This window comes from Vespa crabro, chromosome 22, assembly GCF_910589235.1.
Source record: "Vespa crabro chromosome 22, iyVesCrab1.2, whole genome shotgun sequence".
Classification (NCBI taxonomy): Eukaryota; Metazoa; Arthropoda; class Insecta; order Hymenoptera; family Vespidae; genus Vespa; species Vespa crabro.
Genome location: NC_060976.1, coordinates 606,038 through 631,877, shown reverse-complemented (window position 1 = coordinate 631,877; position 25,840 = coordinate 606,038). Strand labels below are relative to the sequence as shown.

At 30.5% G+C, this 25,840-nt stretch overlaps 4 protein-coding genes across 4 annotated transcripts; 3 read left to right on the top strand and 1 right to left on the bottom strand.

The window, feature by feature from the left end:
- Nucleotides 1-11,737: 11,737 nt before the first annotated feature.
- LOC124431900 (60S ribosomal protein L26-like) lies at nucleotides 11,738-13,537 on the top strand. Its single transcript, XM_046980298.1, has 4 exons — nucleotides 11,738-11,879; nucleotides 12,123-12,303; nucleotides 12,941-13,081; nucleotides 13,347-13,537. The coding sequence occupies exons 2-4, from the start codon at nucleotides 12,136-12,138 to the stop codon at nucleotides 13,482-13,484; spliced, it is 447 nt and encodes a 148-aa protein (XP_046836254.1). The 5' UTR covers nucleotides 11,738-11,879; nucleotides 12,123-12,135; the 3' UTR covers nucleotides 13,485-13,537.
- A 1,116-nt stretch (nucleotides 13,538-14,653) lies between these two features.
- On the top strand, nucleotides 14,654-16,457 carry LOC124431901 (60S ribosomal protein L26-like). The gene is made up of 4 exons (XM_046980300.1): nucleotides 14,654-14,796; nucleotides 15,040-15,220; nucleotides 15,860-16,000; nucleotides 16,266-16,457. Exons 2-4 carry the CDS (start codon nucleotides 15,053-15,055, stop codon nucleotides 16,401-16,403), a joined length of 447 nt encoding a protein of 148 aa, XP_046836256.1. The 5' UTR covers nucleotides 14,654-14,796; nucleotides 15,040-15,052; the 3' UTR covers nucleotides 16,404-16,457.
- A 1,464-nt stretch (nucleotides 16,458-17,921) lies between these two features.
- LOC124431892 lies at nucleotides 17,922-22,658 on the top strand. The gene is made up of 4 exons (XM_046980282.1): nucleotides 17,922-18,077; nucleotides 19,658-19,831; nucleotides 20,993-21,261; nucleotides 21,350-22,658. The coding sequence occupies exons 2-4, from the start codon at nucleotides 19,749-19,751 to the stop codon at nucleotides 21,925-21,927; spliced, it is 930 nt and encodes a 309-aa protein (XP_046836238.1). The 5' UTR covers nucleotides 17,922-18,077; nucleotides 19,658-19,748; the 3' UTR covers nucleotides 21,928-22,658.
- Nucleotides 22,659-23,336: 678 nt separating this feature from the next.
- On the bottom strand, nucleotides 23,337-25,135 carry LOC124431895 (pupal cuticle protein C1B-like). The gene is made up of 3 exons (XM_046980289.1): nucleotides 24,980-25,135; nucleotides 24,255-24,594; nucleotides 23,337-23,625 (listed from the first exon to the last, which is right to left on the bottom strand). Exons 1-3 carry the CDS (start codon nucleotides 25,046-25,048, stop codon nucleotides 23,471-23,473), a joined length of 564 nt encoding a protein of 187 aa, XP_046836245.1. The 5' UTR covers nucleotides 25,049-25,135; the 3' UTR covers nucleotides 23,337-23,470.
- Nucleotides 25,136-25,840: the final 705 nt, after the last annotated feature.

Genomic DNA, 25,840 nt, shown 5'->3' with positions numbered 1-25,840 from the left:
ACGAAGAGATAGTACGACATATTCGCAATAAAGAAGCCCAGCTCGCGGAACGCGAAGAAGCACTTATTAGAGCATCAGAAAACGTACCAAAACCTGAAATGGACGCGTTAACGACAATCTTACAAGAGATTCACTTCATGCGGAAACAGACGAACGAATCTCGCGAATTAACCTATAATTACTCTGTACGCAAAGCTATGAATATCGTGGCGCGATTCGATGGAAAGAATATGCCTGTAAACACTTTCATATATGTTTGTAGGAGAGCACGAGAAATGAGCCCTCAACTTCTGAAATCACAGCCACCAAACTTATGATCAATAAGTTACAAGGTATAGCATACACAACTATCACCGACCACGATATAGAAACAATAGACTATCTGTATAATAGATTACGTCAGATCTTCGGAACTTATCATACGCACGAACACTATAAGTCAGAATTACGAAACATTCTCATGCGTAATAACAAATCAATGATAGACTACATAGGACGACCTGTATCAAGCCTTGATAGATGAAATGCGCAGTAGAGAGGGATTAACCAAAGACAAAGCATGTGAAATCGACGATCTCGCCTTACAAAGTTTCTGCGATGGTCTCCCGCTCGAATACCATCGTTTGATAATAACACGTCTTTGTAAAAATCTCTCAGACGCATACGACCAGGCCTTAGAATTATACGCTAAAATAAAATATGAGAAAGAACGTAGGAAAGATCTCTCGCCTCCTCGAAATCCGAAATATAGGAACGATAACCGTCAGAATGATAGGGAGAGGAGCGCTCCGGAACAATGTAACGAACCACGTTTTCGCAACAATATAGATAAATCCACACATGTCGTACACACGTCCTCTCCTCCTAAGGAATGTACATATTGTACCAGGATAGGACACACTAAGGAAAAATGCTTCAAATATAAAAGGGAAGAAAGGATACAGAACATATTGTGTATTGCCTATATTGTAAAAACTTCGGACAAGTAGTAGAGGAATGCCGAAAGAAAAAATGGCGCGAACAACAAGTGGGAAACGGCAACCTCCCTCCGTTGAAGGACGCAACCTCGGAAGCAATCACACAATTGCGTCCAGTAAAAACAGTGAAAGTGGACGAGTTCTCCACGTCCGCTCAAGTTAAAAAATCAAGTTAAAAAATGGCCCGAGTACTCCTTCTGTCGCCATAGCTTCCAAGGACCTGAAAGCAGAAACAGAATTTTTAGTAGATACGGGATCTGAACCAAACATCTTAAAAATAGATATGGCCGATGACGATTTATTATGGGATGATAAAATAAAATTGAGTGGAATTACTAAGAAAATAAAATAAAATTGAGCGGAATTACTAAGAAAATAAAATAAAATTGAGCGGAATTACTAAGAAAACAGTCGTTACGTATGGCTCTTCCACCATCGATGTTTATAGCTACCCCGTGAAATTTCACCTCGTTCCAAACTCCTTTCCTATCCCTCATGGCGGCATAATAGGTTCGGATTTCTTTAAAGATACAACAAAGATTAATTTCATAAAAGAACAAATATAATGGTACGGAATGACTATGCCCTTCGTTAAACCGAGAGCGATAGCCGCAATCGATTTTGGAAAAAAAATATTTGCAGGAGAAGCTTTAGTTACAAATGACAACGGCAAAATTCTTATAAAGGTTTTCAACACGAATGAGAAAGATGTTAAAATTACAATACCAATCGATCTCGAAGAATTCGAAACGGCCGACGTGAATCTTTTATTAACCCTAGGCATAAGAGCTCGTCTACGATGTTTCGCATTTCAACGATTCAATCAAGCGATTCTAAGAGAGAAACGCATAACATTACGCGCTCAACCGCTGCAATCTCTCATTTCCCTACTCCTAGACTCGAGGCAAGTGAACTCGACATGCACTCCACATCTCCCCTAGGACGAGATAAGGATGCCGAAAAACTTAAACAAATATGCCTCGCACATACGATTGAGACAAAGAGAATTTCAGCTATTACAAACGTCGTCAAAACCTCTCGTCCTTCCTCTCCTAACTCCTACTACGGGACAAGTCCCGATAAATTCGAAGAACACTACGCGAAAGCTTTGAAAAATATCCAGCTTGCTCATTATCATAGATTCGCTCAATAAAGAAAAAAAGGAAACGGCACAAATCATGATAAAAGATTCATTAGAATTATTCCATTTACCTAGAGATAATTTACCTAGAGACCACGTTCACCAACACAATAACCCATAAAATCGAGACCACAGATTCTATTCCGGTCTCCGTACGACAGTATCGTTTTCCACCAATCCACAAAGAGGAAATAAATAAACAAATCAAGGAGTTACTGAAAAATGACATCATCCAGCCTTTACCATCGCCCTATAACTCCCCTCTCTGGATCGTTCCGAAGAAAGCGGACGGTAACAAGAGATGGAGGCTCGTTATCGACTATCGAATGCAGAAAACAGTTAAGAACAACTATCCCTTGCCCAATATTACCGAAATATTGGATCAATTAGGGAGCGCCAAATACTTCAGCACTTTCGATCTCGTTTTAGGCTTCCATCAGATCGCAATGAGTAAATAGGACGCACCGAAAACGGCCTTCTCGACAGCATACGAGCGAATTTACGCGGATTCTCTTTGGCTTAAAGAACGCCCCGTCGAGATTCCAACGCCTCATGAATTCGATCCTTACGGATTTACAGAGAAACGAACTTTTTGTATATCTCGATATTGACATATCTTCCAGCTCTCTCACCAAACACATTAAATACCGCAAGCTATGCGATCATTTAAGACAAACAAGACAGAAATTACAACCGAAAAAATGCAACTTCTTACAAAAAGAGGTAGCTTACCTAGGGCCATATCATTAGCTCCGCCGGAGTGAAACCGGATCCAGGAAAAATAAGAGCGGTACGAGATTTTCGTATACCCAGAACGCAAAAAATATAAAGCAGTTTTTAGGATTAACAGGCTACTACAGACGGTTCATATAAAATTTCTCTGCCATCAGTAAACCACTACAAACAAATTTATTAAAAAAGGACGTAGCTTTCGTATGAAAAGATAATCAGGAAAAAGCATTCAAGACATTGGGAAATTTACTATGTGAGGAACCTCTACTACGAAATCTTTTGTTATTACAACCGACGCTTCAAAATATGCGATCGGAGGAATCTTAAGCCAAGTGAAAAAGGTAAGAATTTGCCTATCGCGTATACTTCCAAATTACTGAATCACGCGGAACAGAATTATTCCACCATCGAAAAGAAATTACTCGCGATCATTTATGCCTGATAAATTATTTCCGATCTTATCTTTATGACACAAGCTTTTCTTTGGTGACAGGTCATAAGCCGTTAGTTTGCGTGGCAATCGGCGTGTAGTACACGCCGATAGATTAAAATTCAATAAGATAGTTTAACTGCAAGCTTGATAAGTCGACATCATGGAAATTTGCATCACTGACTCACGGTCTAAACAGTTACTCTCCCTTTCATAAGGACGATCCCCACCACTTCGATAGTTGATAAGAACTAGCATACAAGCAGCGCAAAGTGGACTGTCAGTATCTGTCGTTCTTCGACGTCCTACGAGACGAGTTAACTATAAAATCTTCAATTTAAATCATGAATATTCTTTTTATATAATACTTAGTAAGAGTAACAGTGGCTTTAGTCGGATGTGACTAACTTCATTAACCAACCTTGGTCGACCATCCAAGAACATTTGCAGCAGATTGGAAAAATAAGCAGAGCAGATGTTTGGGTCTCCCATAATCTGTCCGAATAGAACAAAGCCAACCGATTCATCACATGCAACATATTGCTTCAACGGCACCATACAGAATTTTGATCGCTTGATCAGTGGAGACGAAAAATGGATCCTATATGATAATCCAAAACGCAAAAGGCAGTGACTCTCTCCAAATGAATCACCACGAAGTACTGCAAAGCCGGGTTTACATCCCAAAAAGGCGCTTGTGTGTGTTTGGTGGAGTATACGCGGAATTGTTCATTTTGAAGTACCGAAACCTGGACAAACTGTTAATGCAGATATTTATTGTGAACAATTGGATCGAGTGAACCAATCTTTAATCGAAAAGTATCCGGCGATTGTCAACAGGAAAGGCGTTATTCTGCAACACGACAATGCAAGACCGCACTGTGCAAGACGAACCTTGGAAAAAATTAATGAATTGGGGTGGGAGGTACTGCCTCACCCACCATACTCGCCCGATATCGCACCCTCGGATTTCCATTTATTCCGATCGCTACAACATTTTCTTAGTGGCAAAAAATTTGAAAATTTGAATGATGTCCAAAATGCCATCTTGAGATATTTTACTCAAAAACCAATTGATTTTTATCGGTCTGACATTGAAAATTTGCACACTAGATGGCAAAAGGTTGTTGATAATGAAGGTGATTACATTATTGATTAAAAATAAAAACTTGTTAAAAATTTATTCATTTGAATTTAATTTAAGAAAGCGAAATTACTTTCCGGTCCACCTAATATAATTAAATGCATTCCAATAGAAGTAAAAATCAGACAAACTGAAGAATGCTATTATGAAGAATGGGAATTACCCATTTCCTATCGCAAGGATTCATACTTTCTAGCACCTAAGACGCGCATCATCTTAAAGGAAGCATCGCCGAAGGATTGCAACGAACTACTACCAAATATGTATAATTTATATGGCACCTGATATAGGGTCACACCTAAGTTAATGAAGTCAATATCTCCTTCGGTAATTAAACCCTTAACAAAACCAATATGGAGATACATCGATCCCGAACATCTCGGAACAAGCGGAATTTACTCCAACGAAGATTTAAATAAACTATAGTCATACATAATGGAACCTGCAGAGAAACCCGCCATCCTCGACACTCTCGCCAGAGGAATCAGCGGCAGGCAAATACCTTCAGGGAAAATATCTCTCTACAATTTAATGAACGATGAGTAGCTAAACAAGATTGCATCAAGTACGTGACAACGTCTGTGGGGAGCATTTGTGATCTTCGGATCAGCAATTGCCGAGGTATTAGCCAATTTCATGGCCCTTCGATTAATAAAATATATTGCCGACACGCTCCTCCACGGATACGCATAATATATACGGCTGAAGCCTGCATCTCATAGGAGCCTTATGGGGCTCATTGACTCATCTCCTCTTACATCTGGCTAAACAACCAGAACCCGAAGAACAACAAGCGACGACGCCACCTGAAAACGTCACGGTCCACGAGCAGAAGGAAGAACCAATGGATAACATGTCCAACCAGCCGTGCACATTCTTCGAGTTAAATACATATTTAAATAAACGCTAATTTTTTTTCGTAACCCAAAGATTTCAGAAAATTCCAAGTTGAGAGGTTTGGAAAGGATTCTGACCAATTGTACGTTTCATCGTGAATTGTACGTTAGAATTTAATCGTGATTAAGATGTGATATTGTTTGTATATATGCAATTCTACAGAATGCAATATCTTAGTATTATAATAATATTACAATAATGATGATAATAATAATGGTAATAGTAATAATAATATACTATGATAATAATAATAAAACCATAAAAAACTTTGATTTATTCATGCTAAATGATCTGTTCATAATTCGATGATGACTAATAAACAAAATGCCTAACACAATTCCAAATTTCTCTTGCATGGATATTTTATCTTTCGTTTTCTATAAACTCCCATCAGCTATACGAAATCTATCCGAAAACTATCAGTCTTGAAAAAGGGTTTTTGTACCTGAATAAGTTATGGTAAAAAAGAAATATCCACCATTTAGGAAGAAACTTTTTGAATGCCCCTCCTAAATCATTCTGGTTGTTTAGGCGTTAGCCAACAACTTTACGCAATTGATCGATAGCGATGATATGACCTTCAAAGTAGTTACCTTTATTCTTCCTTCCACTTTTTTAACATAACAGGAGCTTAATTTTCGAAATGCTCAATATTCGTTTTGTCACATTTTATTTATGAGAAATGCTATGCTGGCGACTTACGACACTTACTCAATTCCACATTTAATTAACAAAATATTTTTACTTTTGGAATCGAAAAAATGTCGATTACAAGTAATTTTCAAAGAAAAGCATAAAAAATAACGAGTATTTAACTTAATCTAATAAATTTAGTTCTTAAGACTATCTGTATACTATTATGTACGAAATATAACATTTTTAATTAATGCGTTTATTATTTCCTACTTCTTTTCATTCGAATACATGCAAGTGCATATATATTGGTGTTAACATTATAAGACGTAAATAAACGAATCTAAGAAATTTGCGATTGTAGGTATGCTTGAAAAATGTAAACAGTTTTTATCTCTTGTACTTTCAACAAAAACTGCAAAATATATTATTAAATATAATAATATAAGAATTGAATTTGGATAACAAAATATATCAGACAAAATTTACTTTGTTTTATGTACAATATATTGTCCCTCGTTATATGCCGATTGAGTGAAAATGAGCATTTGCGAGAGTGAGAGTAAATGAAAGAGAACTGAGATAGATAGCTAGAGCAAGTAAGACGATTGATGAAGTTTAATAGAGTTAGGCAATTAATAAGCGTGAGACTGAAAGATCCCATGTAGATATGGAAGCAGAAGCATCAACAATCGAATAAAGCCATAAGAAAATAAAAAAATTTTATGCTCATGGGTGAACGAATCACGAAAATATTTAGTTTAATCTATTTCCCAATAGATAATAAAAAATGTAGATTACTATTTTAAAAGAAAAAAATTAAGCGAAATTGCAAGATGCAACGTAACACACTTTAAAAAAAGATATAAACTTTTGTTGTGCGTATGTCTTTTACATTGTTATATTATTATTTTAGATTATAATAACGAAACAGTGTAATCATTGTTCCAGTAGTTAGAATACCACACTGCTAATTGCGTGGTGTGTTGATAGTCCAATAGTCGTAAAAAGAGTATCGATATTCGAAAAATGATGATTAAAGGATGGTGAATTCGAGGAGTCAAGAAGATATATTAAGGAATATTTCACTAACTCAAACATATTGAGGAGTAAGAAAAGAACAAACAACAAAAGTCAACAACAATAATCAATACGAAGGTCGTGTACCTTTTTATTTGGAGGAAGACCCGGTAAGCGCATCATATTTATGAAAAATAAATAAAATATTATCAACATTCGACCGGTATTGATTGTTGACGCGAGCATTTTTGAAAATGCATTTCTCGCTCCAAACCAGCGATGACAGTCGATTCGCACGGAGGAAATGTCCCCCGTCTCATCCTTGTTGTCCGAGCTATAAAACCACTGATCGCAATGAATAAGGGCGACGGCACTCGACTAGGATACCGTTGTAGGTCGTCAGCAAAATACCGCTCACCGAATTTCCGCAAATTAATGAGATAACGCGCGTTCTTTAAAGGATCCCATGAGAAATGGAGAAGTAAATACGCGATATTAAATGTTGCACGTTACGTAAATCTCACCGTATATTTGATCAGATGAGTTACAATTGTTTAAATGTCTCGTGTATAATGTGTAGTTAGTTGTAGTGGTTGATTCTAAAGGAGACTTGAGAGTTTAGACGTTGTGAGTCCAACAGCTGTAACTTGACTGCCTTTTGGTCTCATTAGAACTATCCACGCAGACTAAAATGAGATTGGTAAAGGACGGAGTTTGAAATATAGAAAAAAAAAGAATAAATGGCCATTGATCGGAGATAGTTCATTGGAATGTTTAAAAATTCCGTGTGTGCCTTCTTTGTTCTAATGATTGTGTCATTAGACTATGACAATGGATATTACAAAGCTAAAAATCAGATAACTCTTAGCTTATTGAGCCTAGGCTTCTACTTTTACTGTTTTATTTATTGGCCGGGTCAACACATTATTGAAACGCAGGTACTTTACTAAGAATGCCTAAGCTCAGACAAAGGTGGCCATGTGTTTTTTATCTATGCGTTCTGTTTAGCTAATAGCCGATAGGTTCTCAAGAATAATTGTTTCCAATGGTGTTATATGACCCTTAAGAGAAAGTACCGTGAACAATGGAGAGACGCACTTGTGCGTCAACAATTAAAGCAAATCTCGACATTGAGAGATGAATTCAAAAAATTAAAGACTATGAAATTCTCAAACATCATGTATTAGTCAAATTGATGAAAAAATTGAGCAAAATGGCAGTGTAATAATTTTCTCCCGAATCAACGTCAATAGTCAGAATGAAATGACTTATTCAGACTTTTCCATACGAGGAAAGTTCAATAAGAAAACAAAAACATAATAGAGAAACAGTACAGAACATGGTAGAGTATTACTACAAACAGGTAATAAACATGTCAGAGAAGGAATCAGTCGAATGAATAGTTAAAGGGCTAAGAGGAACCTCTTTGAATGTATGCAAAACCTAGTCAACTACAAACCAACTTAATAACCATTTACTACGCGAGCAATCATATCATAATAAAAAGTATAATACCCATAGAAGCAGAGCTGGTATGAGAATAACGTGCTTCAGATGTAAAGATCACGATCATACAACTAGTAACTGAACAAAACCAAACAACACTAAACCATATTTCTATGGATTCTAATAACGTGGATTCTTCTCTCGCGAATAATACTCTCAAAACATCGCAAAGGATTTTACTTGGATCATATAATGTAATGATAATACGTCGTAGTTGAGTTTTCCTACCTGCGCGTCGTGTCCTAGACATGGGAAATAAAAAAGAAGCTCTAAACATAAGGATTGGGAGTTTCGTAAATATTATCGTGCGGGTTGTAGCAGTTTATGAAGGAACGTATAAGATATCGTCCATGCAGCTTGTTCGCACTTGTAGTTATTTATAATTAAAATTTCATAAATGCAAATAGAGGATTAAATGATTGATCGAGATTATGTGTATGTGTATGTATGTATTCTAATAAGGTGATTTTGTACAGGTGAGTTACAGAAAGGTATTTTGAAAATATACAGAGTTAGATTTAGGATCGCAAATTTAAGAGAAGTAGATTTAAGAGAACATGTCTGTTTTGGATTTAAGACTACCGAATAGAACTAAGAACTAATGAACTAAAAATTAAGCGTAAATACAAGTTTAAAAATGAGTTCGGTATTTAACCGTGAGTAACCTATTGTAATTCCTTAAAATCTTTATTTGAACTGTTCGAAGGAGCGCTTATATTGATATAAGAGCTGCTTATATAGGGGATTATACCCATTATGGTCACTGCGTGAAAGGGTTAATAATGCATCATGACGATCTCGGGTAGCGGATCAACATGACTTGTCGCAAGTGTAGTGGGAGATCCTTATGCCCTAGCGATGTTCGTTCATCTTTCGCCGAAAAGTGATATGCAATCGTATGACATTTTTTTCTTTTAGTGCAGTAAACTGTTCTAAGAGATCTTATTATGCTGTACATACTCGATGTCCTTATAGTAAATCTTATATGTACATACATGATCTATTAATTATATTTTATATTTTATATTTTATATGTATATTCCCTATTAGCTACAACGACGTTTATCAAAAAATGACTCCTAATATAGCAGGCATAAGATAAACATGATAAAATTAACATGATCTTAAGTCCTTGAATGTGAGAGTGCTGAAGGATGTAACATTACCTATATCATAACTTTACATAATTTACCAATTGATAATTATAAATTGAATTATACAATAATGGAAACAACTAAATATATAATAATGTAAAATAAAAGATATATGTAACAATTAACCTTTTGTATCACAAACAATTTGAGAATGTGTTGGTAACCGTCTGCAAGGTGCTTTAATCGGTAAATGATGTGGATAGTGACAATAGTCATAGGAGTTGAATGTCTTTAAGTTCCTGAGCAATACAGCTGGTCTTAGGAATGCACTGGGTTAATAATTGCTATTAATAATGTTTGTATCTATTAAAAAGTAGAATAATGAAACTATAAATAGAGAAAATTCTTATAAATGAATTTTTAGTATGTACATGTAAATTATTATTTCATATATCATTAATCAGTTCATCCATTTTTGCCAATTTAAAAATTAACAAACATAATAAATAATAAATATAAATTAAAGTTTCTGTTGAATTGTACTTGAAAACAGCATAAACTTACTATCTACTTACTTACTATCTTTGTAAATAGTAAACAACCTGTTTTACTGTTTAATGTAATTTTGTATGGTTTTCATACCGAGTTTCGTAAGTCGTAATGAAAAGATGAACCGATCAACCCTTTGAGTGCTGAATACTCGTGGACTATGCAGCCCATACGGACGGCGCACGGCTGACGCTGACGATCGCCGGGGACTGAATACTTTTTCAGAATGTTGGACAATAGAAACAATTGCCGAACATATACATTTGAACATAGTACATTGATCATTTTTGCCAGGCGCGTATTTGCGTCCATAGTCTATATCAATAACTTTCGCTGGACGCATATGTGCGCCCATAGCACTCAAAGGGTTAATGATTTGAGTTCTGAAGTGTTTTGCATTGTAGTGCTACCAGTAAAATGAAATTTCATTAACGTATTAAGGATTAAAAACACATTTGTGAAAATAAAACGAAATGTTTCGAAAAAAATGTATTGTTTTTATTTTTTCTCCTTTTCTCTCCTTTTCACGATCACATTCGTATATTACTCACGTATACACGTATATATTGTATACTTTAGTTAGTATATAATAGTAAGATAAATATTGAAGGATAAAGCGAAGGATAAATCTTCTTCTTTGTTTATAACTGTCGCAATAAAGTCAAGGATAAAATATATATTTATCATATCTAGATATTATTCTTACAGTTTATAAAAAGCACAATAAAGAAACATGATATTATCTATATATTAACATAATGTATTTATTCGGATATTTACAAACACCACATACAATCCTCAAAAGAATGATATAGCATATTTGGATTAACAAATAATTATATTTCCTTGATTAATTCCATTAATAATTAGTACGATAAATAAATGGATGAATACAGAACGTGATACAGTACTACATTTATTATAATATAATATGTTTGTTAATCTCCAGATTAAAAGAAATTGTGAAATTATATATGCAAGTAAAATAACATTTGCGAAATATGATACAAAAGACAGTAATTTTCGAAGATCCGTATAACATAAATAGTAATATAATTTTATTATTAGCTACGTTTTTAATTTTTTTATTTCCAAGTTGAAGGTCTAAAAACAACAGAATTCCCAAGTATGACAACATTGTTAGTATTTATACTTTCTTTTCTTCTTCATGCCATTACACATCAATGCCATTATCTCGATAATACGAATGAAGTTAATTATATTCAAATGAGTTTTGTTTATTTCCATAAAAGATAGAGAATAGCTAATCAATGATTGCATGAAAATAATTTTTCCGTAAATGATATAGAATTTAATAACGATAAAATATAAACGCGTTTATATAAATACATCTGTTATTATATTAGTTTATGTGCGAGAGAATCTAAAAGCACCATTGTCCTTTGAGAAAAACGAACCTAATTTTAGAGTAAAAAAAACCACAAATAGACTTCGGTTTTTTATCCTCTCTTGTGCAAACTCCAACATTTCTTGTTTGTATTTTCAGACAGCTCATTTGATAAAGTAATGAGATTGGTAATCGCGTAATGTAAATAATCTATTACTGCTGCCAACTGCCTAGGCGGCGCTAGTGTCTGCACTTTTGTCCAGTTTCAATGGAATTGGACAATTTCATCACACATATAAATATCGTATAATATTCCTTTCTAAATATTACATCTTTTAGTATCGTTGTTTTTCATGTTCCGATGCTGTGATGTTCTTTAGGTTAATGTCGCGGTGTGTAATTCCGTAGGTGAGTTTAACCTGTAAAAATCCAATTTGATCAAACTTAAATAAATGGTAAAATATTATTTATTCACATAAATAAGAATCAATAAGGTCAAAGTCACCTACAAATTCAATTATTTATTTATTTATGTGAATACATATTTATACATAAATCAGACAAACATACAGTGTTTTTTATTGGCGTTTCCTTATTATTATCCTTCAATTTTTCCTTCAAAAAAAATATATAGTTATATTTTCAATGTAGGAGGATAAATACAATGAAATTCAACAAATTAGTATCTTCCTCACGAAGGAAAAATCGTAAACGTCACTTCACCGCTCCTTCTCATATACGTAGAAGGTTAATGTCTGCACCTCTTTCAAAAGAGTTAAGACAAAAATACAATGTACGTTCCATGCCAATACGTAAGGATGATGAAGTACAGGTTAGTTAATTTAATTTAATATACTTTCAATGCTTCGATAATTGAAGGTTAATTTTATAACTTTCTATTGATGACTCTATTCTTTATATTTAAATTTTTTTAATGTATTTATTAAGTTATATTGCACATGGTTCTTAATTTTTTTCATATTTTTTATACATATATGAATAATTTATTCGATTTAAGAGTATGATAATGGTTGTCTTAGAAATATATAAAAATGTGTAACAGAGCTTAAAAATTATATTGGTATAGAATACGATCATAATATTGAACCTTTTATTCTCCGACTAAATTATTAAAATATAATAATTGAAAATAATATAATCCATAAGTTTATTTTTCATCATTTTTAATCATATAGATTCTTGAAACTTTTAAGCAATATATTAATTTTATCATTACATTCGTTTTGCTTTATTAATATCACTTTTGCAATAAATCCTATTTTTATTTTAATATTTTTCTTATTTGCACAATATAAAATGAAAGCAACTTGAAATTATTGATTAATTGATCTATAGAACAGTTGTAATATAAAAGATTCAATACAAAAATATAGATAAAGAAAAACTATTTAAATTATTTTATTCTATTTGCTTAATATTATTAATGTTATAATTTATTTAATTTTTAGGTTGTTCGTGGTCACTATAAAGGCCAACAAGTAGGAAAAGTTGTGCAAGTATACAGGAAAAAGTTCGTTATATATATAGAAAGAATTCAAAGGGAGAAAGCTAACACAGCAAATGTATATGTTGGTATTGATCCTTCAAAGGTAATTTGACAAACTTTCATGATATTTATAGATAGATTTATAAAAGCACGCAATGACAGATGATGAACTAAACCATTCTTTGAGAATCAGACAAATAGTTACACTTATGAATACATCTTCAAAGTTCTTTTGAATGTGTGCTCATTTGTTTTCTTGGTCTGATTGCTGCAGATCTATTGGCACTGATTGATATTTATTTAAATAAATTATTTTTCTTATATTTATCTTTGTATTTTTAATCTAAATGTAATATATGTTTTCTTAGACCGTAATTGTCAAGTTAAAAATGGATAAGGATAGGAAAAAGATAATAGACAGACGAGGTAAAGGCAGACTTGCTGCTTTGGGTAAGGATAAAGGTAAATATACAGAAGATACAACAGCTGCCATGGAAACTTCGTGAATACTAAAAAATATATTGTATTTGGTACAATAAAATACTAAATTTAAATGAAATCGGAGACATCATTATACAAAATTATTCACTAACTAATTAAATAAAATGGAACACGATTATTTTCCAAACTGCCGTAAAATCATTAAAATTTCCAAACTAATAAAAATGGGTTTCTGTTGGTTGATTGGTCTAAAGTTTTACGCGTATGAGTTCCTCACTTTCTTTTTGTGAAATTCCTAGAAAATATTGGTCAAACGATCTTCAATTTGTTATAGTGTTTTTAATCATAAAGCTACATGACTTGTCCTTAAAAAGAAAATTCAATAGATATCCATCATATTCCCATATCAACGGAGTAGTATCTATTAGGCCGATCTTCATATCTCATTTTCACAGGTAACGCAATTTTTTACTATCCAGGATTAATATTTGTTTCATGTCGTGACAATATAGTTTTAGACAGTGCGATATTATCAATATACACTTTTATTATCTTGGGTAGATATGAAATTAAATTTTCTCACCAAATATTACAATTTAAGTGACATTATCAAATAAAATAGAAAGTTTAAAAATAAAAACCACTCTAATATAAAATTTCATTATAATAATCTCGACACCTATCGCCAGTTGCTTTTTATTGATAATAAATATAAATAAGAAAATAATAAATAATACATTTTATTAAATTATAATATCAAAAAAACGAAATTAATTTTTTAGCAAATATCTGCGTAATAAACTTACAGAAAATAAATTTTTTCATAGTATTTCAAGACGTAAAGAAAAACTTATTGAATTTTCATAAAAGAATGTTACTAAACTATTATATCATTGTTTCTAATTATAATTTTTTTTATTGCATATATATAAATTACAGTTACTTCTCGCAGAATTAAAAGTATTTTTCACAGAACAAGTTTCTATACTTCTGAAGAAAACATTCTTTTCTTTTTCTTACGTAAAATTATATTTTACTATGATAATGATTACAGAAACTGATTCGCGTTCAACAACTATATAGATAATTTTCTTCTGACAGCGAATACGAAAACGCTCGTGTTCTAAGATATCTGTTTTACAAAAGGAATGAGGCTGATAATCGCGTAGTGTAAATAATCTATTACTGCTGCCAACTGCCTAGGCGGCGCTAGTGTCTGCACTTTTGTCCAGTTTCAATGGAATTGGACAATTTCATCACACATATAAATATCGTATAATATTCCTTTCTAAATATTACATCTTTTAGTATCGTTGTTTTTCATGTTCCGATGCTGTGATGTTCTTTAGGTTAATGTCGCGGTGTGTAATTCCGTAGGTGAGTTTAACCTGTAAAAATCCAATTTGATCAAACTTAAATAAATGGTAAAATATTATTTATTCACATAAATAAGAATCAATAAGGTCAAAGTCACCTACAAATTCAATTATTTATTTATTTATGTGAATACATATTTATACATAAATCAGACAAACATACAGTGTTTTTTATTGGCGTTTCCTTATTATTATCCTTCAATTTTTCCTTCAAAAAAAATATATAGTTATATTTTCAATGTAGGAGGATAAATACAATGAAATTCAACAAATTAGTATCTTCCTCACGAAGGAAAAATCGTAAACGTCACTTCACCGCTCCTTCTCATATACGTAGAAGGTTAATGTCTGCACCTCTTTCAAAAGAGTTAAGACAAAAATACAATGTACGTTCCATGCCAATACGTAAGGATGATGAAGTACAGGTTAGTTAATTTAATTTAATATACTTTCAATGCTTCGATAATTGAAGGTTAATTTTATAACTTTCTATTGATGACTCTATTCTTTATATTTAAATTTTTTTAATGTATTTATTAAGTTATATTGCACATGGTTCTTAATTTTTTTCATATTTTTTATACATATATGAATAATTTATTCGATTTAAGAGTATGATAATGGTTGTCTTAGAAATATATAAAAATGTGTAACAGAGCTTAAAAATTATATTGGTATAGAATACGATCATAATATTGAACCTTTTATTCTCCGACTAAATTATTAAAATATAATAATTGAAAATAATATAATCCATAAGTTTATTTTTCATCATTTTTAATCATATAGATTCTTGAAACTTTTAAGCAATATATTAATTTTATCATTACATTCGTTTTGCTTTATTAATATCACTTTTACAATAAATCCTATTTTTATTTTAATATTTTTCTTATTTGCACATTATAAAATGAAAGCAACTTGAATTTATTGATTAATTGATCTATAGAACAATTGTAATATAAAACATCAAATACAAAAATATATAGATAAAGAAAAACTATTTAAATTATTTTATTCTATTTGCTTTATATTAATAATGTTATAATTTATTTAATTTTCAGGTTGTTCGTGGTCACTATAAAGGCCAGCAAGTAGGGAAAGTTGTGCAAGTATACAGGAAAAAGTTCGTTATATATATAGAAAGAATTCAAAGGGAGAAAGCTAACACAGCAAATGTATATGTTGGTATTGATCCTTCAAAGGTAATTTGACAAACTTTCATGATATTTATAGATAGATTTATAAAAGCACGCAATGACAGATGATGAACTAAACCATTCTTTGAGAATTAGACAAATAGTTACATTTATGAATACATCTTCAAAGTTCTTTTGAATATGTGCTCATTTGTTTTCTTGGTCTGATTGCTGCAGATCTATTGGCACTGATTGATATTTATTTAAATAAATTATTTTTCTTATATTTATCTTTGTATTTTTAATCTAAATGTAATATATGTTTTTTTAGACCGTAATTGTCAAGTTAAAAATGGATAAGGATAGGAAAAAGATTATAGACAGACGAGGTAAAGGCAGACTTGCTGCTTTGGGTAAAGATAAAGGTAAATACACAGAAGATACCACGGCTGCCATGGAAACTTCGTGAATACTGAAAAAATATATTGTATTTGGTACAATAAAATATTAAACTTAAATGAAACTTTTTATGCTATAAATTTTTAATTTATTAAACATAGGATATTTTGTATATAATTTACATATCTGAAATAATATATTTGACATTTTGGCGGCAAGAATTACATAAGCATGATTATTTGCATGATCATCTATACCAAATCAGACATGCTTATTTAATCTCTATAGCAAAATAAAAATGACTAGATCGCTAATAGTAAATATAATTTGAAAAAAATATTTCATTCAATTAAATCAAATTATATATAATTCCCCTTTGGATTTTTAAAATATATTCTAGGTTAATATTTATAATCTTTAGATATAAAAATATCTATAAATGAAAAGAAAATACATACTAATTTTTTGTCAAATATTGATAATGACATTGATAAAATTTCAGTAATGATGAGGTCATATTAGTATAAGACTTTAAATCAATCCTATTGTCAAGTAATTTTGATAATGGAAATAATGAAAATTGTATTGATATGAATGGTATATAAAAGTGTTAGAATATATCTTCCATTTTTAAATAGGTATTTTGTATATAATTACACTTATATCAATATTTTCATTACTAAATTTTTTCCTAAATTTGTGACAAAATATATACAAATATTTGAACAATTATTATAATAATATATGTCTTACAATTACTGTACAATAAAACAAGTGTTTATACAACTCTAAGAAAATATAGACAGTTTATAAAAACTATAAAGGACAGTATTCTATAAAAAACATTATTAAAGCAAAAAAATGGAAAATGTTTGTATATAACATCTTATAATATATTCTGCAAATATAATTAAAATTGCAAATTGTAAGACGAACAACCAATGTGTGTAATAGAATGTAATAAATACATGAAATGTGTATTATATAAATCTTTAATACTCTTTTATTTTATAAAAAATCAAAAAATGAGTTGAAAATTTATGCAATATCTTCTAAATCGTACGTTATTTAATGTATATCAAATTTATATGAAAGAATAGGTAAATAAAATCTTTTTGTTAGTTGTTATTTACAAATTGTTTAATTCCAAATTAGAAACTAGTTGCAATTAAGTTGAATATCTTTGTAATCTTTAATTTTAATCTTAAAATAGATACTTTTATTATAGTATAGATACATTTTTAGTCCAAAACTGTCACTGAATATGACACTAATTTTTTATTTCTACATTCGCTCCGTTAAAATCACGCACGAATCGGCCAAGAGATAAAAAAAACATTAAGCAAATATCTACGTTATCCATTGCAATTTTATTGATTGTATTATATCGAATTTATCAAAATTATTTTTTATAAAATATAAAATATGTTTTATAATTTATTATCGGTAATGCGTAACAGCATTATTATTTTATTTATACCAATAAACATGTAATGTCACAAAAAAGTCACTAAACACTGAAAACTTCTAATATAGATTTAGTTTGGATCACCACCAAGTGTTATCGACGTTTTCTTCTACACTTTTAGCTAGCGTCATCTAGCAATTGTCAGACCACATTATTCGCAAACATGTTTATTAACAGTTCGTGACTTGGTTGATCACTAGACCTTTAGAAACATTACAGGTTATTACAGTTATGAGTATAATGGTTCGAAAATTTATCATGTGTCGAAAGTATTCGGTAAGTTGTTGATTAACAATAGTTATTTTACATCTATACAATCTTTATTTTCATATATATTTTTGTATATAGTTTATAAAGCTATACGAAAACTTACGTTCTGTCTATACATGCTTATAAAATGGCGCGTTATTTTTCATCATCGTAACAGACGAAAAGAAATATTTACACTTATCGAAAGATTTACATCCATTTCTATAATTTACATCGCGTAATTTATTTTATTAATTTTATTTTTCTATTTATTAAATGACAATTCTGCCTTATTACCCTTATTTCTATATATATATATATATATATATATATATATATATATATATATATATATATACATAATAAATTAGAATAAAAATTTATGGATGTGATAAAGAAGGGGACAGGAAAGATAACGACAAAGGCATGTTGCGCATATGATATATAATAAAATACAACTGTCATGTGTGCTGATATATACACCTGATTTGAAACAAAAGACATTAAAGATAAGAGCATACAAAAATATTTTCTTATTAATATTGCATCATAATTTGTTTGAAGCACACTTAAATTCTGAATAAAGTCAGTTTTTTAACCCTTTGTGATTGAATGCCGCCGTACAAGTGATATCACATTTTTATTCACTAGACTGAATGTCGTCACGATTTCGTCGAATGTCGACGAAAAATAATTTCGTTATCGATACTGTTATTAGATATTTTTTTTCAATTTGGCAATACTTTGTTGTTACTTTTGTTGTACACTATATAAACCCGTTATTATAATGAAACATCTAGATTTTGTCAAATTCCTCGTTGATCAATTAGTAGATGATTTTCAAATGATAAAAAAAACCCTGGAAGACGAGCTTACAGCGGGGTAGACCTACAATGGTTAGATGGAAAACTTCATTTGTACTGGAAAGAAGAAGTATTGTATAGTATATTCAAAAAAAAAATAATATAAAAAAAAAAACTCGATTATACTACGATACTTGCTCTTGTAAACCTGGCATACATATTGGGAATTGCTTTGAGAAATTTCACACTCTGAAAAAATACAAAAATTAAAACATGTTTGTGTATTCTAAAATAATAATTATTATTGTTTTTTAATAAACTCTAAAGTTCCATTAAATAAAATATTTTTCAATTAACTTTATATATTTAACGCTTTAATACATGATATCGCTTTATACAAAAAAATATTCGATCCAGTGAGAAGTTCACTTGAAAAAGTCCTTGATCGCAAAGGGTTAAGTTTATATATATATTTTTATAATCTTATATGTCTGCGCAAGATTTTTTCTTGTGATAAACTATCTTAATCTTTTCCTTTATTAAATACTTTTATTTATATACTTTTGTATGCAAAAACAATATAATTTCTTATATATCCTATTTTTTATTTTAATTTTGTTCGTAAATATAATAATCTTTTTTCAAATGATTTCTATTCAGTTTAAGACGAAGAAATCCTCTAATACAATTATATTTTTAGAAAATAATTTATCACTAAAAAATCTATATTAATTTTTATAAATTGGAATATTATATTTATATTGAGAGATACTAATTAAATATTGTCATTTTTGTTTAAAAAAGGACCATATGGAAGTACTTAAAATTTGAATTGAAGTCAGTCTAATTATTTGAAGATTAATCGTAGATAGAAAAAAGGACAAGCTATAGAGAAATGGGTTCATCAAGACAGCAAGATCGATCTCTAAATGCAGGAATATCTCTTCCACAATGGATGAAAGGAAAAATAGACAACAGGTTAGTAAAAAGAATAATTATTATTTATCAAGAATGCGTTATTATATTTTAAATAAAAATTTATTGTGTGCGCGTACATATATATATATATATACATATATATATATATACATATATATATATACATACATGTGTGTGTGTGTGTGTGTGTGTGTGTGTGTGTGTGTGTGTGTGTGTGTGTGTGTGTGTGTGTGTGTGTGTGTATTATAGATTATAAAAATGAGAATATTTCCATTTTATATATTTTAATATAAAATAATATAACAAATAGAACTTAATTTGTTTGAAGAATTTTTTATATATACTTTATTTCTCTTGGCATTGTCAAAAATGTATCTAGTAGTATATACAAATCTTGGCTCACAAAGTAGGCATGTGTCACATGATCTTATATTTTTAGACACTTAACTCTAATAGGTAATATATCATATCTTCTAAGAATTGCTATTAAAATTCTCTAATTTATTTTACAAGTTTTTTCTTTGCTAGTATTATAGATTTTATAAAAATTATGCAGTCGATATACCACAGTTATATTGATATTTTGAATATGTTTAAACATATGCTCTAATATATATAGCTTTTCATGATTAATATTATATTTTATTGAATTTTCTAGTTATACTAAAAATAAGTTAACATTGTAAATAATATAGAAAAATAAAACATAAAAGAAAAAGAAGAAGTATAACATTAGTAGTACGTGATACAAACTTATAATGCAGTTTTCTATTCATTTTTATTTTCATAGTAAATTATAAGCACGTTGATTATTTTTACATACGAATGATCTATATATGTATACATTTTCGTGCGCACATGGTATTTGCGCACACGCACGTGCGTACGTAAAAGTATATCGTTGTGTGACTAATTGATTCACATAAAACGACTGCCAAGATATCGGGGACACAGCGTAACGTACAGTAGCAGCGTGTAACTCGTAAAAACTCTCTGATGAATTAGATTTAGAATCATTTAGTTTATCATTGAATTGTTTAAATTCTTGTAAATATTTATCTCTTTATTTCTTCATTTCCAATTATTCTTAATATGGAATTCTAATATGATTTAAATTTTGAAAGTAAATCGTTAAAGTGAACCAGTAATTATATAGTTATATTCAAATAAACATACATGTTTTTTATCTCAATACTGTAGATTCGACTTTGACGAAAGTGCATTCAGTCCACCATCCCACGACGAAGGTTTTTTCTGCATACGGTATCCAAAATCACAGAATTCTACTAGTACTACTCAAGATTTTAGATCCGTTAAAAAGGTTTTCAATGATAATACAATTACAACTTCTACAAATCAAGTTACATCCAGTCAACAAACACATTCTAAATTCAAAGAAGCGAAAGAGATTGATTTTAGTCAGCATCCATTACCTTGCCAACCATTTGTTCCAACTGCAATCAATAAAGGTAAGTATTTAAATTTCTAATTTTTTATTGTTATTATTTTCTTTTCAATATATATTTTTTTAATTTATAAAAAATCTTAAAAATGTAGTAAATACAACATTAGTGGGAAGTATAAAACCAGCTAAATCTCAAGGAACTGATGATGGATTTCATGGTGAACCAGCTCTCTGTGGCAAGTCCATAGTTCATGTAGCTAATCAAATGATGTCTAATAAGTTTAATAAACCACATACTTCTGTGGCAACAGTCGAACAAGAATTAATTCCAAGAAAGGGTAGTAAATCTTTACCAGCTACGCCATTAGCTTCACCGATCACCAGTCCAGATAGTTCACCAAAATCACGCAGAAAGAATCACTCAAATCGTTATTTTACTGGAGCCTTTATTCCTGACCGAGATAAATATCAAGGCAGCTGGATATTAGCTAGCATATTGGGTCAATCACGAGAAATTGTAACCTCAAAAATAGAAGAAGAACAGGACAGTGGCATAGATATTGCTCCACCTAAAATATTGAAGAGAAAAAAATCTATATCCTCACAAAATCTTACATATATTGGAAAGGATGAAAAAACTTCGGGAAAATCATCTTCCCAGACAAATATTTTGCAAGCAAAGCCATCAGAGTTAAGAGAAATGAATTTTTGGTCTCCTACATCTATGTAAACTCGTTTTTATCCATAATATTTCTTTGATTACAAATTTATATACTAATCGATTATGATATGTATATAAAATATATAACGATCATTGTTTCTATAAATAGCAGTTTCTCTCTTTGTGGATTGATATTATTGTAAAGACAAATTGCTATGGAAACAATGCTATTATGACCTATAGACAATATAGTTCACAGTATTTGATTAACAGTATGTCCAAATTTGTCATTGAAGTGTGAAATTTTATAACTTATATTAATAATATCATTTTCTATTTCTTGCACAGAATATTTGTCTAATCAACATTATTAAAAAATCATGTCAAATAATATTGCCTTCTTTATTCCCATTCGAAATGTAATTCTTATACAATGTTTAGAATTTATTAAATATATTATGGGATACATTTCTATTTTAACTCTTTTCTTACGGTGGAATTGGCCGCCAGTATGCTGCATTATATGAGACAATTGAATCGCAAGTGCACATCTTACTGTAGAACGTAATGTATAATACTTTGTCGTATTGTACAAATTATCATTTTTTCATTCAAGTTATGTGAAATAAATATAAAACAAATTATAAAAATGAATATACGTCAGAAGAAAGTTGGTTACCTTAAAGATATAAAGATATGCTACGTTCATCCAGAATTCTTAATTCAGACAGAATTTTGTCGGCTGATTATAATCACCTTTAGTAATGAAAGGGTTAATAAAAGCAAGCAGTTATATTTTATTTACTCTTATACAATTTTATTTATTGATCTTATAAAAAATTAAGTAGATCATATTTGACTAAAAATTTAAAACAATAAAAGAAGGTAAAAATATTTTTATTATTATTATTATTATTATTATTATTATCGATATTATCATATATATATAATATTGTTTATAAATTCCCCTTTGTGTTTTAAACAAACTTTCCTGTACATATTTGAAGTTTTGATATTGTAAGTTATTACAAAACTTTTTGCTTATCTATAAAGTATATTTCTTTGAATAGAAATTAAAAAATAAAAAGGTAAGTTTTACTATTCATTCAATTTTAAAAATTATATTGTAAACTTAATGTTTTTAAGCATTGATAACACGTTTAAATTCTCAACAAAGTTATTAAATATAAATAAAGATAATGTGATAATAAATACACACATACATATACATATATATATATATATATATATTACTATTGTATTTAGAAATATTTGATAATGTTAAGATGATTTCAAATTGCAGGCTTTTGCAGTTCAATGCACGAAATATGTTTTAAACATTTATTATGAAAATATTAAAAAATTTACGTTGGACTGATGAAGGATAAAAGACGAAAATAATTTTCAAGGATGATTAAAGTGATCTAGGGAATCAATTATACATGTGCCCTGTGGATATGAATTAATCAATACAGTGCTTGACATCTCAACCTTTTTTTTTATTTATTTCTCGTTGGAGCGTTACATTCTGTGACACGTACGTATATGTATTAAGTTGTTAATGCGATCGATATCGAAGGTCGACCAGTTTAAGGTTGTTGTGCCGATATCTTTAGAGAACCTTGACTGCTCCCAATCCATTAAGACCCAAACCGTTGAGACCAAGAGGTGCGCCTAAACCGGCAGCTAAGGCTGGTCCAGCAAGAGCAGTTGTCAATCCAGGAGCTAATAGACCGGGTGCGGCAATAGCGGCAGTAGTAAGAGGTGCTGTTTATTGTTGTGATCGTTGAGAAAAAATGAAAAGGAAAAAAAAATAACATGGATTAATTAATGTTATATGGAAAGGAGCAAGAAAAAAAAGAGAGAAATTAAATTTGTGCATTTTAAAGAAGTGCAAGTATTTGCAGAAAAAAAAGAAAAGAAAGAAAAATACATCAATTGTTGCAAGCAAAGATCGAACGGCTAAAAAGCGTCTCGAAGTGTAACGATTACATTCATTCTAGCGTCTAGCCGTCTATAGCGCCTAGGAAGCAGATCGATAAATGCGTAACTTTTATTGATAGTAATGTATTACACGATACAGATAGATCAAGAATTAGTGTGAAAAGAAAGGAATGATAGGAGAAAAGTGCTATCTATATTCACGGGATGCGACGTCATTTACAAGAATTCCGCGAGATATAAAATCTGTTCCATTGTCAAAAAGTGTAGTACATGGTGCCCAATCGCGGAGGAATGTTTTATTATTTTTGTTTGCATGCGTGAGTGCTTTTAAAACATATTAAACGAAAACGAAAAACGTAAATAGGAAGAAAGTTACGAGCAAACAAAATAAAAAAATAAAAAAAAAAGAAAAGAGAGCGTCATCACCGTATTTCTGCCTTGCGGTTAGATACCTGCAAGAGCAGTATTTGTTACTGCGAGCGCGGGCGCGGGCGCGACAGCAGCCGTCACGATTCCAGGATTGTTAACGCGGACGTCCGCTTTCCTGACGCTACTGAACGGCGTATCGACGCTCTTCGAGTACGCCGAAATAGCAGCTAAATTACCGATACCCCGAATAATATTGGAAGAGGAGGTCGCAATTGTTGGTACGACCGCAGCAGTGGACACCGGTAGAGATAAAGCTGCAGCTGGTTGGACAGCGAGTGCTGCAGGTGCGGTAGCTGCTAGCAAACCGCCCCCGATAACTCCAGCCTTGGCGACGGCCATCAGGCATCCACAGATTACCAAGAACTTAAAAATTAACATTATGTTTAAAAATCTTATTTTATTTAAGGATCACTTGATAACGATCAACTGATCAGCTAACGTATCGCTAAAGTATTTATTAATTAAAGACTTGATCTATCACAAATATAAAAGATTAAATCAGAAAGAAAGAAGTAAGATCTATTCTTAAGGATACAAAAATAATTTTTATTGTTTATATTATTTCGATTGATTAAAATTCAAGTATTTGATAGAAGCTTATTTTAAAGATTATACTTTATCATATGTATAACTATTAAATTAGAAATAAATAAGAAGTAAAATTTATTCTTAAGGACGGACGATAATTTCTATTGTTTATATTATTTCGATCGATCTAATGTTATGTATGTATTTGAGAGTGGCTTACCCTAAACATGATGTCGATAGGTAAGTACAGCTCCTTACTCTTCAAGAACAAGAGAGGAATTGAATGCATATTGTGAAGCTGACAGTCTATTTATATGGGAGCCCTTGCAAACCTGTCTAACATAATTCATATATTTTTTACCCGAAAACTTGGTATCATATATCTTAAGATAGTAAGGGTATATTCATATTATCGAGTTATTGCATCATGTAGCATAGAGACCAGTTATACCACCGACCACAGTATCGGTCAATTTTACAAAGATGCTATTGCAAATGTTATATTTTTTGAGAGAAAAAAAAAAAGAAAAAAAAAGGATTTCATTTAAAGTTCTCTTTCTAAACCTCTTTATCATCTTTTATTTGCGTTTACTTATTTTTTTAAACAGCTGCACTGATATATTCTATTTACATTGCAGTGACAGCTATCTTCTGCCTTCGTTTCCCATTATTATAAATTTTGATGACAAATATTCTCAATGTGTTTCTATTGTAAATCATTTGTCGTCAATACAACATTAATGCTTTGTATATTGCGCAATTGATATAGTTTCAATCTATGTAATACTTTAGAACAGGTATATGAATTCATAATTGTCTGATGCAAGCTTGTCTCAAATTGCGGCTGATCCATTTCTTTATCGTGGTACACGTTATAAAATTACAGCTGTATGCGTAACTATTCCTTCCAGTAAGTTGTACCATCCAAATTGATTAATAACATCGAATGCCATACGATTTAGAATGTAAAAAAATTGTAATAAAAAACTTTTAATAAAATATGCTAGAAGCAAATAAAAAATTTAGGTACATAAAAACCGGTGAATATTAAGTGGTAAAGAACAGGTTTAAACAATTTAAA